This window comes from Balearica regulorum, chromosome 1 (genome assembly GCF_011004875.1).
Source record: "Balearica regulorum gibbericeps isolate bBalReg1 chromosome 1, bBalReg1.pri, whole genome shotgun sequence".
NCBI lineage: Eukaryota > Metazoa > Chordata > Aves > Gruiformes > Gruidae > Balearica > Balearica regulorum.
The window spans coordinates 84,423,735-84,439,610 of record NC_046184.1 but is presented as its reverse complement, the minus strand read 5'-3'; the positions used below and the strand labels follow the sequence as shown (position 1 = coordinate 84,439,610).

At 46.1% G+C, this 15,876-nt stretch overlaps 1 protein-coding gene across 1 annotated transcript in view; it reads left to right on the top strand.

Moving 5' to 3' along the window:
* Positions 1-1,872: 1,872 nt before the first annotated feature.
* Positions 1,873-15,876, top strand: part of NRIP2 (nuclear receptor interacting protein 2) — a 24,076-nt gene continuing 10,072 nt past the window's right edge. The window contains exons 1-4 of the mRNA XM_010298829.2: positions 1,873-2,549; positions 7,603-7,779; positions 14,024-14,106; positions 14,592-14,719. Of these exons, the coding sequence (XP_010297131.2) occupies positions 2,319-2,549; positions 7,603-7,779; positions 14,024-14,106; positions 14,592-14,719 (619 nt within the window). The 5' untranslated portion in view covers positions 1,873-2,318. The remainder of the gene's footprint in view (positions 2,550-7,602; positions 7,780-14,023; positions 14,107-14,591; positions 14,720-15,876) is intronic.

The following is a 15,876-nucleotide window of genomic DNA, read 5'->3' as shown; positions in this document are numbered from 1 at the left end:
GTCCAAGGTGGGAGACAATCTCATCAGTAATTGTGTAAGTCTGCCCATATGTTTCAAGGCAGACACTGTAGGGAATCTGGTCCCAAGATGTTCTGTTCTACTTTGCAGTTTTAAGGCTGTTCTGAGGCTTCAGGAAAATTGGCACTGCCATTGCTGCCAGCAGAAGCAGAGCTGCCTTGTCAAGGCTGGCCTGCTGAGGTATTCAGTTTGCAGGAGGGGAAACAGGGCCCTGTGGCAGAGTAGAGGTGCATGATTCAGTACTGGTTTATGGGCATGGTTAAAGGACTTGATAACAAGACTCAGAGGGTGCTCAGTGAGGCCACAAGAGGTCAAAAGTGTGTGTAAATCGGGAATCATGATAACTTAGAGGCAAGAAAATGAGACCATGGGAACACAGCTTCCCTGGGAATATCCATTATTTAAAGTCTTCTTAATTCAGCTTGCAGAGAGACAAAGACGGCTGAAAACAGCTCTGCTGAGCTCTTGATGGGATTCTGCCTGCATTATGATATTGGAGTTTGTTCTAGTGTAAAGCAGTTAGTAAAGTATGTTAGTTTAGTTAGAATATATTTCTGCTTTCATTCCTGCCAAATCTGGTTCTGCAAGTTGGTGCTGTGGGAAACATGATGCCTTGTGTAAAGCAGTTATCATACTGGGAACAAAAGGTTAACCTCTTCAAATTTTAGAATGACTCTAAAAATGACCAGCCTTCCTTCTAACACGTAAGGACCAAATTTCGTAAGAGAAATGCTATCACTGCGATGATTAGCAGGGAGTAAAAGGTAAACAACATGGTTTACTTTGCACTGAGGCCAACTTTTTTGTACTTTCTACAATGACACTGAGGTCTTACAGTGGCTGACTGGACTCATCGTTGTACACAGACCATTGGATTTACTTCCTAACACTGCAAACTCAGTGTTATACTTTTATATACAATGTAGAACATCATAGAAATAATTGTTATCAGTCATGTTGGAATGTTACATACTCCTAAGCTGGAAAAAAATAAAAAAGGAGTAATGGAAAGCATACTTTTGCTGTAGCTTTCATAGTCTGTTGCTGCTATTCCTTCTGTGTTGTACATGAAAGCTGTTTCACCCCCTGCTGACATTCATGGAAAGGTAATGCTGTCCTCAGCTTCATAGCTGGGTAAAATTCAGTTTCCTCCTCTGTACATGACATCAGAACTGGTGCTTACTGAGGCAGTGCATTCACCAGTGAAAAGGGATCAAAATAAAGCAGCTTCAGTTCAAGTTGAAACTTACAGTTTCAAGCAGGACAATGTGGAGGCAGAAAGCTGAAAAAGTGAGCTCTGCCATGTCCTCTGTCCCCTGAGAGGAGGGATGTCTGCCCTGGTCCAGACATCCCACTCTGCAGCAATGTCAGCATGCTCTTAGCATAAACAGGGAGACAAGTCCACTGGTATCAATAAGCCAGTGATTTTAGGCTTCTACAACTTTGGCTCTAGATGGAGAGGGGTGAAAATGAGGGCGGAGTCAGGCCCAATACATTTTCCCTGGCCCGAAGCAGAAACCAGGCCTTCAGCATTTCATTCAATCTACACAGTAAAATCCTTCAGCACAGCCTATTCCAAATGCGTGACAGTCTCTGCAGAAATGAAACTGGGCATGTCTGCCAGGAGCCTTGAGGCAGATGCTCTCTCCCATTTACCAAGGCACTGCATCATCTCCTAGACTGAACCATGTTGTTGCCAGTATTTACAGATTCACTGAAATGCATTAAAGTCCCCCCAGCAGAGACAAAGAACTGCACAGCTTGCCACCGAGAGATTTACTGTCTCTTCAGCGTATCGGGGGGAACAGGCAGTGTACACACACACACACACGTGCGCGTGCGCATGCACAGCCCAAGGGAGGTAAGTCCAGCCCCCAACAGTGGGGCCATCCTGCTGCTGCTGGATTTTTCCAGCCGGAGCATCTTTCCGGGTCTGCTGTAATTTATGGAAATTGGTTTCTGACGTGGGGCTTTTTCTGTTACGACAGGGACCCACCGACTGGAGGAGGCAGAGCTGCAGTCAGGGCAGGAGAAGAGAGGGAGAGGAAGAGGTGGAGAGCAGAGGGACACCGCGAGAGTGGAGAGGACAGAGGGAGAAAAAGGCACAGAGACACTTCAGAGATGGGTGAGTTATAACTAAGAGAGCAGGAAGAAAGGCAGAGAAAGGGAGAGAAAGAGAGCTGTGGGGAAGGGAAAGGAGCTCAGAGACTGAGTCAGCCTCAGGAGGGCAAACACCAGGAGACAAGTGCAGGGAACACCCCAGCACACCAAGAAGGACCTGCTCTATCTGAATCTTCACCATGAGCACAAGGAACAGCTGCACCCTGCCACTGGGGCAAGGAGACCGGGAGGAAAAGCAGAGTGAGGGTACTCCTGACCTGGAGCGACAGGAGTGTGAGGTGGAGCTGAGGAATAAAGCTATTCTGCAACAGAAGAGGCGCCTTAAACAGGCCACCCAGTTTGTGCACAAGGACTCTGCTGACCTGCTGCCCCTGGACGGCTTGACAAGGCTTGGCACCTCCAAGGATCTGGTGAGTCCAGTGGGACCCCATTTGGGAGGGAGTCCTCTGAATAGCCTTCATCCCAGTGGGAACTGCTGCCAGGCTTTGTGAAAGGGTCATGGGTTCAGCAAAGATGAAACTTCCCTTCAGCATCATCTAGAAGCAGGTCAGGGTGAGGGGAAAGAATGAATTGCCCATTTTTTGCATCCATCTTCCCATGCATCCCCATAGGAACCAAACTCCTTGCAGAGGAAGGCAGACATGGACTGGAAGGAGTCCTCAGGATCCAACTTTCCACTCACGTAGTACATAAATATATTCATCTGACATGTATGTTTCCATGTGGGACGCCTCTGAAAGCCCCCATATATTCCTGCATGCTCCAGCTCAAAAGCAGACTCCTTCCTGGACTCAGTAGGGAGGGAAGCACAGCTCTTGAAACTCCAAGAGGCTTATGTTTGACCTTGTCACCTTTTTGCATTATTCTCTTTCCCCCCAGTCTTTGGACTTCTGGAAGGGCAAGCACAGGGCATGACCACTAGCCAGGCGTGCAGGCAGCTGCAGTGGCCAGCACCCATGGATATTGCCTCTAGGGAGGAGGACAGGAGTGGGGCCTGTGGGCATCTCCTTGCGGAGACGTGGAGCAGGAGGCATCAAGGAGGATCTGATCCAGGAGCCTGGGCAGTCTGTGGTCTGGAGCAACTTCCTCAAGGCAGGGAGCAGTTTCCCACAGGATCTCTTGCTGGCTTAACTGCACACATCTCCCCCTTGCGCTGGCAGTTTTGCTGTCTAACTCTTTCTCTCTGCTGTGGAGTTTAACTGCTCAGGGATGCAGAGGTCTAAACCATTTTCCCAAAAGAGGGCCTGGGTCTGGCCAGTGATGGGGGCACAACGACTTATTCCAGCTGTGCCAGTTGGTGTCATAAAAGATCTTGCCCCTCCCTGCAGCCTATGCTTCTCTCTGTATCCTCAGACCATTGCAGCAACACCACAGATGGATATATATCATGCATGTATATCTCCTCTGATCATTTCCCAGCTCCTGTGGCAGGTCTCACGGCTACCAGCAGCAAGGCAATGCTGCGCACACAGGGCACACATGTGTGGGACAGGCAGAGTCCCTGGCACTGGCCCAGAATGGAAGCTATTCTCCTTGCTGAAACCTTTGGGTGCAGCAGCTCTGCCGTGCACAGACGAGGGGTCAGTGCCATGTTCCCGTGCCAGCACATCCTTCTGTTTCCGCCACCCTCCCCACAAGCCACCTCGGCTGCTGCTGAGAGTCCCTGGCTCGGCAGGGTCAAGGGTGGCTCCTCAAAGTCACCCTGAGCCGTCACCTCGTGCTCTGCCAGCAGAGCCACACACGTGGCCTTAAGCAGGGACTCGTCGTGAGCATTCCTCTGGCCCTGAACACAGTCACTGTCTGAAGTCACGTAAGTGTTTTGTTAGCGAGGAACAGGGCCTCTCCTCCCCGCGGGGAAGGAGGTCTGGCCACACCGAAGCTGGGAAGGCCCCATTCAGGCTGGCAGCATGGGCAGGCTAGCACTGGCCCTTCACGCCCTGCAGCATTGCAGCTGAAACATATCCTCAGCAGGGGATAGCCAGACATACCCCATGGCTCTTCCTTGTACAGCTTTTGGCAGAGAATGGGGAGGAGCCACTTTTGAGTCTTTTAGTGCATGCTTGCTGAACCTAGCTACAAAGACAGAGAGAAACATGCCTGTCTGCTTTGCTTTGGAATTGACTCCTGACACATCGTGCCCCAAAATGACAACTGCGGTGCCAGCCAGAGGCCTGTGTGAGAGTCCTGCACAGTACGGGCGGCAGTCTTGGCCCCCAGAGGCTGACACTCTGAAGCCCCAAATGCGTGCTCTAGCGAGACAGGCGTCCGAATTGTTTGCCGCGAACACATCGCCTGGTCAAATTAACCATTCTAGGCAGGAGACTTCCTTGCATGCAGGTGGCATTTGGTCACTCAAAACCGCTGCATAGTTCATGTTTGGTCCATAACAGAATGGCTGAAACATTTTTACCATGGAGCTAGGGAGCAGTGAATAAAGCATAACATCTTTTCTGCCATGGAAATTTTGCACTGGTGTTACAAGGCACAAAATAAAGTGTGGCACCTGTACAAAGTTCACACACACAATGCCATACCTGGGGTCAATGCGGTAGCTGCAGTACCTCCATTGCTGGTTTACCCTGGAGCAAGAGAAGCACTAGGCCTTAGAATTCCAAGAGCAATTCAGCAGTCGGTGCAACTTGGTGATATCACTTGCTGTGATATCACTGTGATGTTCCGGGGGCTTCAAATTGGAGTCCAAAATATGCTTTTAGGCACTTATCCAGCCTCATGCAAAACTCCTTCTGTTTCCTAAATTGATCTGGCTCCCTCCTGGAGGACAGGAATGCAGGGCTGAAAACAAAGCAGCAGCAGGAAGTGCTGGAGCAGTTGGCATTGGAGAGAGTGCAAAACACCCCAGAGTCCTATAGCACTTACACTGGGAGGAGAGTTTAATTAAGTCCCCAAAATATGTCTCCATTGACAGTGCCAGAGACTCCAGCTGTGGCAGCCCCGCATGTCCTAAAATTAGAGCAAGACCCCACGTAATTTAAAAAATGACACGTTTTCTTATACAGTCAAAGTCAAGTTCTTACTTTTTGCCACTCTGTGTATTCTGGGTGTGCATTCAGCTTATGCAATGCATCCAGCAGTGTCTGCGACTTGATGGGCCCATCATATCTCCAGCAACAAGATTATACATTTCAGTAGAGACCTCACATTTTCAGCTTTTTAACAGCTACAAGCATGACATGTGGTTGGTTTTTTTTTAAATGGGGAAAAAAAAAAAGAAGTAGTTGCATGAGCTAAAATACTCTGAAAGTACCAAGACGTTCTGAAGATCTGGCTTCTCTCCTCCCTAAAATCAAGATTCCCAGCCCATACCATACCACTTCACTAATCATAGCAGGGCCTTGAGATTTCACATTGGAGAGCCTGAACATGAGTTGAACTGGGAACCTGCACTGACCCTTCTAAGAGTCCTGAGAGGGCCTTCCTTCCAGCTGCTGGCCACAACTCCCTTCAGGTCCTCCCTCACCATCCTCTTCATCTCATTATTTCTTACCAGCCCAAGAGAGACAACAATATCCACTTCCCCGTCTCACTGGTGAGACAGAAGGCAGGGGGGCCCAGGAGTCTTCTCTTGAATCAGATGCCTCCACAGTCCCAAAGCTCAGCTACTCCACATCAGTGCTTGGCCTCTTCCCAGCCTGAGTGACAAGAAGGGGACAGGGGTGACAGCTGCAAAGGGCCAGCTCTTGATGTGGGAAAGGCTGCAGGGAGAGGGAAAGGTCCTTTGCATGCCAGATTGCGAGAGGAGACAAGAGGGAGGATGGGAATTTGGAGACCTGCTGTCAGTTCCCTGCCCTTTTCCCATGGCCCAGATGTTAGCTGGCAGCCAAACTGGCACTGTGCTCAGAGTATTTAGGGAGTGAAGCACAACAGCCAGCTGTGCTGTGGGTCTGCACAGCAGGCTGGGAAAACACCAGGAACAGAGGGATATTTTAACCACACTTTTTCAAGCGTCTCTCATGCAGCATGTGAATGATCTGTTTCTCGCTCCATGAGTGAGAGGGAAACAGAGGCGTGAGGGACTTAGCAGCTTGCAAAGAGCAATGCTGAGTGCAACCAAAGAGCCAGTAACAGCTCTCCTGTTCCAACCATTGGGCAAAACTGACAAGTCAGTGTGCTTTGAGTTGCAGTTTACACACTTCCCTGGCCTCAGCCCTCCGACCAAGCATAAAGCTAATCTAAAGCACACGCACCCTGTAGGATTAATACAGCCCAGTTCATTGGAAGGTCTGGTCTAATTCAGATGTTTGGCCTGCACATTGATAAGATCCTACATCAAACTGCAGCACCATCTGGAAGTTGATTTTAAAATTTTTTTTTGAGAAAGATAAAAGCAACTGTTTATGCTGTAGCACTTTAGCCCCTTCAGATTAATTGCCTTTCTTCACATACGCAGTTGTTACTGCAAACACTATTGTTAACTCTGAGCAGCTGCTGTCCTGGAGAAGGGCCACAGGGCTGAGTACATGGAAAAATGACAAAGGTACCTCCAACAGGCCTACTTCATTGATGCTGCCCATTGTTGATTCAGCAGCTGTGCAGGGACTGGAGGCACTGGATCACCATTGGGCAAAAAATAGAGCATCAAGCTGATGACAAAGGGAGCTTTCTTTCCAAAGCAACACTTTCCTGTATGTGTATGCAATGTCAGGACAAGAAGTTTTTCACAATTTTTCTTCCCTCTTGGTGCATCTCCTTTTCTTCTGTCCAGGAGAAAGGAGATAGGAGTGAGATAGGAATATGAGATACATGAGATATGAATGAGATACGTGAGATAGGAATGAAGTTCCTTCAACCTGTGATCTGACTTGACAGTGCTCCCTTCTAGCTGTGAACAACAGAGGGCTTCATAGATGCTCCCCCAACTAGGAAGGGAGTCAAAATAGTATCACTTCTGATGGAGGGGAGCAGAGACAGACTCCAGAGAATATTAGAAGCTAGTTTTAGTTTCCTATGCAGGGGAAGCTTCCTGCTTCACTACAAATAACTGGTTGTACACCTAAAATTTCCGGAGTCTTGCCTTCTTACCCCATATGTACATCACACACATGCTGCGTCCCCCATCCCCTCCCACATTAGAAGGTGTGAGTGTACCTGGTTGGATGTCAGCACACACCCACCAAGTAGCGTATCACAGTACCTGAACAGGTATGAGACTGACAAATGCATGTTTACCTGAAAGAACAGATATGTGTAGGGAGAGCATTCATCAGATATGTTCTTTTCCTCCCAGAGACCTGCTTGTCACAGACGTCCCAACACTTTAACATCACCGTAGTGGCTACAGACAAAATCTTGAAATTTAAAAAAAGTTTTTTTGGGATAAGCTTGTCTTTCATCAGGATGATCACGTGGGTTAAGCATTTGCAATCTGCTTTCCTGGGCTAGCAAATGTCCTTGTCCTTAGCTCCATACTTAGCTGGGATTTCTCTTTCTTTGTGATGGAGACAGCAGCCACATAGTGTGGTCCAGCGGCGCCTCTTGGAAGGCAATCTGAACAAACTGCGGGGCGAGACCAGGGTTCAGTCTGCACGGGTACAATCTCCGCTGGCAAAAGACCAGGATGAAAAGATGGAAAAGGGAGAGGACAGGAGAAAAGAGACTTCATCCCTGCTAATACAGTGCCAGGTAAGGCAACAACATGGTGCTGCTGATTTCACAGTGACAGTAATTGCTCAATAAGTTCCAGCTGCCCCACTCCCAAGGGCCATGCGAAGTTATTCATTGCAAAGTCAGCCACAGCCAGAGAGAGTAGATTTCCCACATGGCCTCTCCTAGAGTTTGGATTCAGTTCTTCCAACAGACAGAGGAAAGCCTTTCTGCCACATGCATTCTAGTTGTCCATATTTTAAGATAAATTACCTTAATCACATATCCTTCCTTTGGAGGCCAGCTTTCCTGTGATATGAGGCATTTCATAACTGCATACAGAAGCAAGGAATGTCTCCTTATGACTTTAAGGCAGGTGCCCCTAGTTGATTTACACTTACTGGATCCAGTCTGGTCTGATTCTCTCAGGTGTCAAAGGACCTCCTAAGAAAATGGCTAACTGTGCTCTAAATTAGAGCTGTTGCATTTCTTCATGGAAGCAGTATTTTTAGCTCCCTTTTCTTCATATATCCTCCTATAGAGCAGAACACACTCTTCTCTGGACCCATATAAGAAAGTAAGAAAGCACATCCAAAGCTGTGCCCCATGAAAGAGGGCTGCATGGTTAGAGCTGTTCAGTAATATACAGATATGAGACTCATCAAGATACAGACCTGGTACACAAAATACATTTTAAAGCTGTGTTTATTTCAGTTACCTGTCCTAAAGAACATTTCACATGTTAGAGTGTACAGTCTACGCTTCCAGGAAAAACACATAGACCTTTGAAAATTCACTTGGCACAATTAAGTATCATAAGAACCCAGCCTGGTAGCAAGTTTCTGAAATGTTCAGATCAAGTGTTTCAGTACCATGCAAAACCACTGTCTGGTTTGTTTTCCAGCCTTTACAGTTGTAGTTAGGCATTGCTTACCCTGGGTTTTAGACTCTGATGTAGCTAGGTTAACATAACAGAAAAAAAACCAAACTAGTAGGATGAATGGCTTTCAGTGTAATTTCTCCAAATAGCTGGAGTCTTTTTTTTGAGCAAATCAAGGTGTTTCTTTTTCTTTAATCACCACTCTGTATTGTAAGGGGAAAGTCAGTGATAAAGGGTGGGGGTTTTTTGCCAGGCGCATACGTTGAACAAGGACAGGGATGTGTGGGCATCATATCACAGGGGCAGTAGCTAACTCAGCATCAGAGTCCACTACTTGTTCCCCTTCAGTGTTTCTAATGTACCCCCATCACACATTGTATTCTCCTTCACAGAGGAAGGTTAATTAACATCACAGTCAAGAAAATAGGCCTATTTTCCTATGCTGCACTTAACTTTCCCTGAACTCAATACCTTCTGCACAGGCATTTATCTCTTTTTCTGCCCTTCTAAAGATCCAGTCGCTGTTTGCCAAACTTAATCTTCTTACGTTGAAGGAAGGGAAGTTCTCCTCCCCTTCTTTTTAGTCTTGCTGCTTTTCATGTTCACATTTGTGAACATTAAAAAGCCTCACCTGTAAGTAACAGATCTATGGCAGGAAATAACACTGAGGCTGCCAGTTCATTTTAACCAGAGAGGTGAGCTGGTACCTTTTGGAGAACTGCTTGACTATGGTGCAGTTTTTATTAGAAATGGAATATGACCCCAGTGAAGTCTCTTCTCTCTGACAGCAGCTCCTGAGAAAAGATCAACTACCAGTGTAAAGCTTCCATTTATACTCAGGCAAGTATGCTGAAAATTCCAAAATGGTAACAAAAGCATCACCTGACTACTGAAGTTACTACTTCAAGTTACTGTCAAGTTACTACTAAACTAGACTAGGAAATAAAGCTGAATAAATGTAGACTTCAATGATACAGGGAGATTCAGGCAATAAGTGTTTTCATTCTAACAGGTTATAGTTGCCCTGTGCCTAAGTTTCAGAGATCACGGACAGACCCAGTCTATAATAATTTTACCGTGGAGTCACTCACTCTCCTATTTACTTAGGTGAGTTGCTCATATGGTACTTTATCAGAATTTCCCCTTTTTGTGGTAGTTTTTAAAAAGCACTTTGGAGAGTTTGTCATGACTGGCTTCTGCATCGTAAATCAAGCTGTTATTTTTTGTGGTAGGGCTTGTCTCTAGCTGACTTGGAAAGAGATGCTGAACGATTCCACTGCTGTCCAAGGCTGCTTTTCTTCTGTGCCAAAGCAACCTGGGATTAATCAACCTTGGTTGGTTAAAGCAGCTTCTTGACTTTGGAACTGACATTATTTCAGAAAACAAAGTTCTTTATAAATGGTGATCCTTACTGATTCCCCTCCCCTCTTTCTCTTTCTTGGAAATCTCCATAACTGACCTTTAGATAAAGATTAATGGTGATAAAGATTAATGGTGACTGCTAGTAACAGAATGAAAATTTTGGAGCAGAGGTGAGAGTGGGTAATGTAATAAAAGTCCTCGTAGTCCAAGAAGGATGGCAGTGCTCATCAGCTGCTTGTGTACTCCTTACCTAATCTGCATTGTATTCCTTGTCTAATCTGCATTGTCTGTGTGGTATGCTGGATCAAGAACTCTCCTCAGGCTCCTGGTGATTTCTCTGGGCAAATGGTAGTGGTATAATTGGTAGGTGGATAGCTTTTGTGAGGCTGCTGGACCTGATAACTGTGCAGGGCTGTTTATCACTGAATGAGATTAAATGTTGGTTTTCTACAGAATAATCACTGTCCTGTTATATCCTAGCAGGTTTCTAACTTGCAACTTTCCCAGCCTGCTCTGAAACAAAATTCAGGAATCTGCCTAGTGATGCAGTTTAGGTTTATTATCACAGCAATGCTAATAGTGCATGCATCTCAGGTCTGCCTGCTCCCAGTGATTCCTTAGCATTTGCTATCCATGCTCCAGGTCTTCTGTTTCTGAAGTGCCAAAACAACACCTTTTCTGTAGCTGGGCAATGAACAGTTGGCTTCTGTGAGCCACAGGGATGGTTAACTCTTTCCCAGTAGAATCCATATCTGTTAATAAGGAAGAGCTGATTCAGCTGGACACTGTTGGCAGGTTGCAGTCTGGGCAGATGTGGTAGCATACCTGACCTGACACTCATGGCTTATATACCTGCTTAGGTAGTGAGGAGGCACAAGGAAACCTCTTCTATGAAGCACAGTACAGAGGATGAGGAGACAGATGCTTAGCATGTATCTGCACTTTGTGCTTTATCTTGCCTGTCTCGGGCCACAGTCCTTCCAGGCAGGGCTGATGTGTCAGTGAGGACCAGACAGCACAGACGTTACAGAGCTCTAAAAGCAGAAGGGCAGACATTTTGTCACAGAATCATAGGATGGTTTGGGTTGGAAAGGACCTTAAAGATCATCTAGTTCCAACCCCACTGCCATGGGCAGGGATAAGGGATTGTCCTCTGACTCCAGTCAATTTCCAGGCTGTTTTCTCTCTAGAAGTCTGGACTTTGTAATACCACAAACAACTGTTGCCATAAGGTAAGGCAGGGTCTCTCTAGTTGGCCTTGGGGACCTCTATAGGCAGGCACTACTCCTAGTCCTGAATGTTTAAAAAACTTGACATTCCAGGCAGCCTGCAACCATGGTGGCAATGGTTTTTCTTGAACAAGCAGAAGTATTGCCAAAGTCAGTGGCTTCCAAATAGAGTGTTTTGCAGCTCTTCCCCTTCTGTGAGGCTCTAGCATGCTCCCCCACTTGCTTAAAGCAGAGTTGTGCCAAGAGGCAGAGGGCATGAACGAAAGGCAAGAGAATGGGCATGCATTCTGGGAACAGACAGCAGCTCAGCTGGGTCTCCTACCAGCTCTGTCATGTGTGATCTGATTTACCACGGGCTGGCAGTTAAAGATGCTCCACAGTGAAATGGGACTGCTCATTTGTAAAGGAGCTGGGGGAATATTCATGTGTGAATGTGCAAAGAACTGCAGAGACAGCTGCTGGGGGATGGTTTCTCTGTGGTCTGAGTCTGTTTCATGAATCTTCCAGCTGGTATCAGGTCAGTTAGTTAAGTTTTGTGTTCTCTCAACCTGTGACTTTGTAGTTCTGTGGCAATTTCCATACCATGTGCCAAAGAGCAGCCTTGGATTGAATATAGATGCCAGTGTGGCTGAGACTGTGAGAAGCACGTGATATAATTGAGAAGACACAGTGCTGGCAGCCAGAAATTTGTAAGATCTGTCTTGGCTTTGGCTGTCCTAAAGTATTCAGCATTATATGCCTCACTTGGGTGTTGTAAGTCACAAGTGTTTGCAGTCACGCGGGACTGTTTGTTAATTATGAATAAGACATGCTTTTTTATATTAAAGAAGAAAAAGTATAATAACCAAATCAGGTGGTGTTGAAAATATGCATCTGTGCATATTTTCTGTGTAGACACTAGTTGAGCACTGCTTTCCTTGTTCCTGGATGGTGAATGCTCATTCTTCTAAAACCACTGATGTTATTTAAATATATATCATATATACATATATGAGTCTTACATGAGTCTTGGTGAACTATGTAAAACAATATAGGTTGAGATCTCTGGCTCCAGTGGTCTTGCAGTTCTTGAGAATTTCTCCACTAAGTGGCCATTCTAGGAACATGGTCTATCTAACTGTTCAGAATGATGAAATTCTCTACACTGAGGTACTGCAGATGGAGTTTGGACCAGAAGATGACCTCCAAACAAAACAGCCTGCATGCACTCTCTGAGGTTGCCTTGAGACAACTCAGTGTTGTGTCTGCAGCATTCTGGTATTTCTCAGAGGAGGTATTTTCTCCTTTCTCTTTATACTAACTCACAAATAGCACATTTTTGAAAATGAAATCTTAGAAATACAGGATGTAGCTCTGTGATGATTAACCCATGTAATAATCATAAATAGATTTAGTTAAGAAATCAGGAAATTGAGACATTTTCCTTGACCCTACTGGTGCTGCACTGAGTCTCTGATGGTCAGGATGATCTGCTTAAGGTGTTCAAAGCATTTAAACTCGTCAGGAATGAATATAAGGGTACAGGAGCTGTGGAAGGTCTGTTGCTGCTTCTGAGTGGCTCAGTGGCACTGAGTGCTGTAGTGGATGGAAGACAAGGAATCACAGGAAAAATACAAACGATAGCAGGGTGGAAATGAGCCTCCCAAGAGGGAAACTTTGTGGTTGTTCTTTTTTTGGGTGTTGGTGCAAGACAGAGCCTTAAAGAACTAGGCTGTCAAGAGTGGATATGGTTAGGCACCATAGGTAGGTGCAAGCCATATTCTGTAGATGGCAGTAACTCCATCTTTTCCAGTTCCTTTACTAAGTCCTACTCCTCTTTTTTTTTTTTTTTTTTCTGAACATAATTCTTATTGATGTCCTTGACGACCCTATTTTTTCAGACCTCTACCATATATGAGACCTGCTGTTACTTCAGCACCTCTGGCCTGCCATTAAGGACCTCTGTGCAGAGGGGACAGAAAACAGATGGCAACCACATCTCCTGTTCCCTTTCAAGTGCAAAGGGGTGAAGAAATGAAGTGGTCAAGGCACTGGGGATTATTCCAGTAAGATCATGCAGAGGTGTCTTGGGTGCAGGGCATCCAGTCTCTCCCTTTGCTAGATGACACCAGCTGTAAATATTGTAGTTGTAGTGCTCATGTCATTTTTTCTTAAAGAACTATCTAGGAACTTAATCTAAGCCCCACACAAAATAGACACCTCTTTATTAGGTTGTTTCTTGGATTCAGGAGTCACTTGGATGTGTCAGTTATCTTGGGAACTGCCTTAAATTCAAGCTCTTCTCAGGGATGCTTGTCCTGGGTGGTCCTGCTTCTCCCACAGACTTCTCCCTCTGGAAGTTGTTCAACTGAGAACAGACATCTAGCCCTGGAACATTGATCCCTGTGACACCAGAAGAAATGGAGAGAGCATACCTACAAAGGCCATAGCAGATGCTTATATTCCTTTAGAAGCTTTTGTCATATCAATTATTGCTCTGCTAATAAATCCATGTGGGTTTTCTGAACAAATTCACTAGTCATGCATCTCTAAGTTAACTCTGCTAAGTTAAAGTCACTAATAACAGATAAGTGTCTGAGCAATCAAACACAAATTAAAGACAACAAATTCAAGAAGAAGCCTTTGGCAGAGGTTTGCAGAGAACTGGGGTGACCACCATTGTCTTGGTTGAGTCTCCTGTCTTCTGATTACTGCCTAAAACACCACATCTTTGGCTGTGTGCTAAGGAAGGTCTAAGGGATTGTCACACTCTTGGAGGAGTGGGTATGCCAATTCTGAGCCCACAGTAATTATCTGTTGTTGTTTTTTCTAGTGCCAAGGTCAGGTATTGAAAGCGACTGTTAACACTGGGTGTCTACCAAATCTCATCTCCAAGAGCTGTTTAAACCAGTTGGGGTAAGTCTTTGCACAGCAGAAAAGGAGGGGTGGCTAAAAGAAAACCTATGGCGAGAACCTAGGTACTCTTGATTCCCAACCCCAATGATAATTACTAGCAGCTTTGCATGTGCACATAGCTGTTTAGGAGAAGATGTGGAGGGTGGGCTACAGGGCAAGGCATCAAGAGTACTGGAAAAGTTGTCTGCAGACCCCAGACTAGGAGGCAGAGATGTGTCATTCTGTCTGTGTGTACTGCAGGGCAAAGCTGCCCAGCTGATGGTTAGCCTCAGCGGTGAGGAACCCAAATGGACAGTGCCTTATGGTTTTGCTTGTGGAATTTGCCTCCAGACATGCTGTATGAAAGAGATTCCTTCTCTTGTGGGCTTGTTCCCAATGAGACCAAGAACTGTCTCAGTGTTCTGAGAAGTACTACCATCAGTGAGAAGTCCTGTTTTTCCTCCTCTTCCTCCACTCGAGGCAATAACACCTCTTGTGTCCCACAGGCTGGAAGAAGTGTCTGCCATGGACTGTGGAGACCCCTCTCTTCCCATCCCCAGTGTTGCTGGCCGAGTAGAACATATGGAGGTGCAATTTGGCCAGAAGACAGTGCTGTGTTCAGCACTGGTTGTAGGTGAGAGTGCCAACCCCTCCTCCCCCCCAGTTTTCCTGTGTCCCTCTTGCCTTACAAATGGCATTTAAAAGGATCTCTGGGAAAAAACATAATGCAGTGGGAGGTTGGTGATACGGTCACCTCCACTGCTGGCCAATATCATTATGCACTGTGAATACCCTCAATGGAAAGGACATAGGAAGAGTACAGAGAAGACAGAAGACATTGAAAGTGGGGAGAAATTAGGGGCTTTTTGGTCTTAACACAGGATGTAGAAAATTTTCATTTCCTTCTAAAATGGACCTTTCTTAAAAGTATTCAGACTGCTTGGTTAGTCCTAGTCCTCTGGTGCCCTGTGCTCTCCTATTGAATGGGTACTTGCGTCTTTGGCTGGATGGAAGTCATCAGGGAAGCTGATGGAGCGTACAGCTTATTACCCAGAGTGTTTGTCTGTGTGCTCAACTGCCTCTGCTGCAGGGAGCACCCTGGAAGAACATGGTAACCCCAAAGTGCTGAGTCTCTCTCAGTGTCCTGAGGCAGGACCCTTTGAAGGAAGGAGCCATAGGAGACAAGGTCAAGTCCACAGGCACTGGAGCACACCCAGAAAACGGCAGAAAGGCTGCATGTTCTGCATTTACATCAAGCTGTGCATATGCTAAAAACAACTTAGTCATCTTTTTTTCCCCCTTGTTCTTTCTCCCTATTAGTCTTCCAGCTTTACCCTCTTGCCTTTATCTGTCTCCTCATCTTTGATGAGTACTATTCATCTTCCAAGGCCTCCCTTGCTCCCTCTTTTCATGTCCATTCTTCCCACTTTCCTAGTCATTTAGAAAGAGCTTCCTGAGCTTCCTCCTCTTCCACACTCCAGCTCACTCTTCTTCCCTCGTTTCCCCTCCACTTGTTCTTGCCCTTCATGGGGAGTCTGTATTAGTACCAGCACAGGTGAATTTAGCCCAGTAGCACCTATCCATTTTGCTGGGATGTGGAAATGGCTGCCTGGAAGGAGCAGAATTGCTACATTTGTGCCTTACATCTCTCTGTGCACACAGTGCTCTTGGTGATGTGGTTATAAATAAATTATAAAATACAGCCACTGGTTACAGGGCAAGCAGGCATCCAGGAGACATGGGAAGTGTTGATGATGTTATTGGTGGCTGCTGAATCCTGCAGACTCCAGG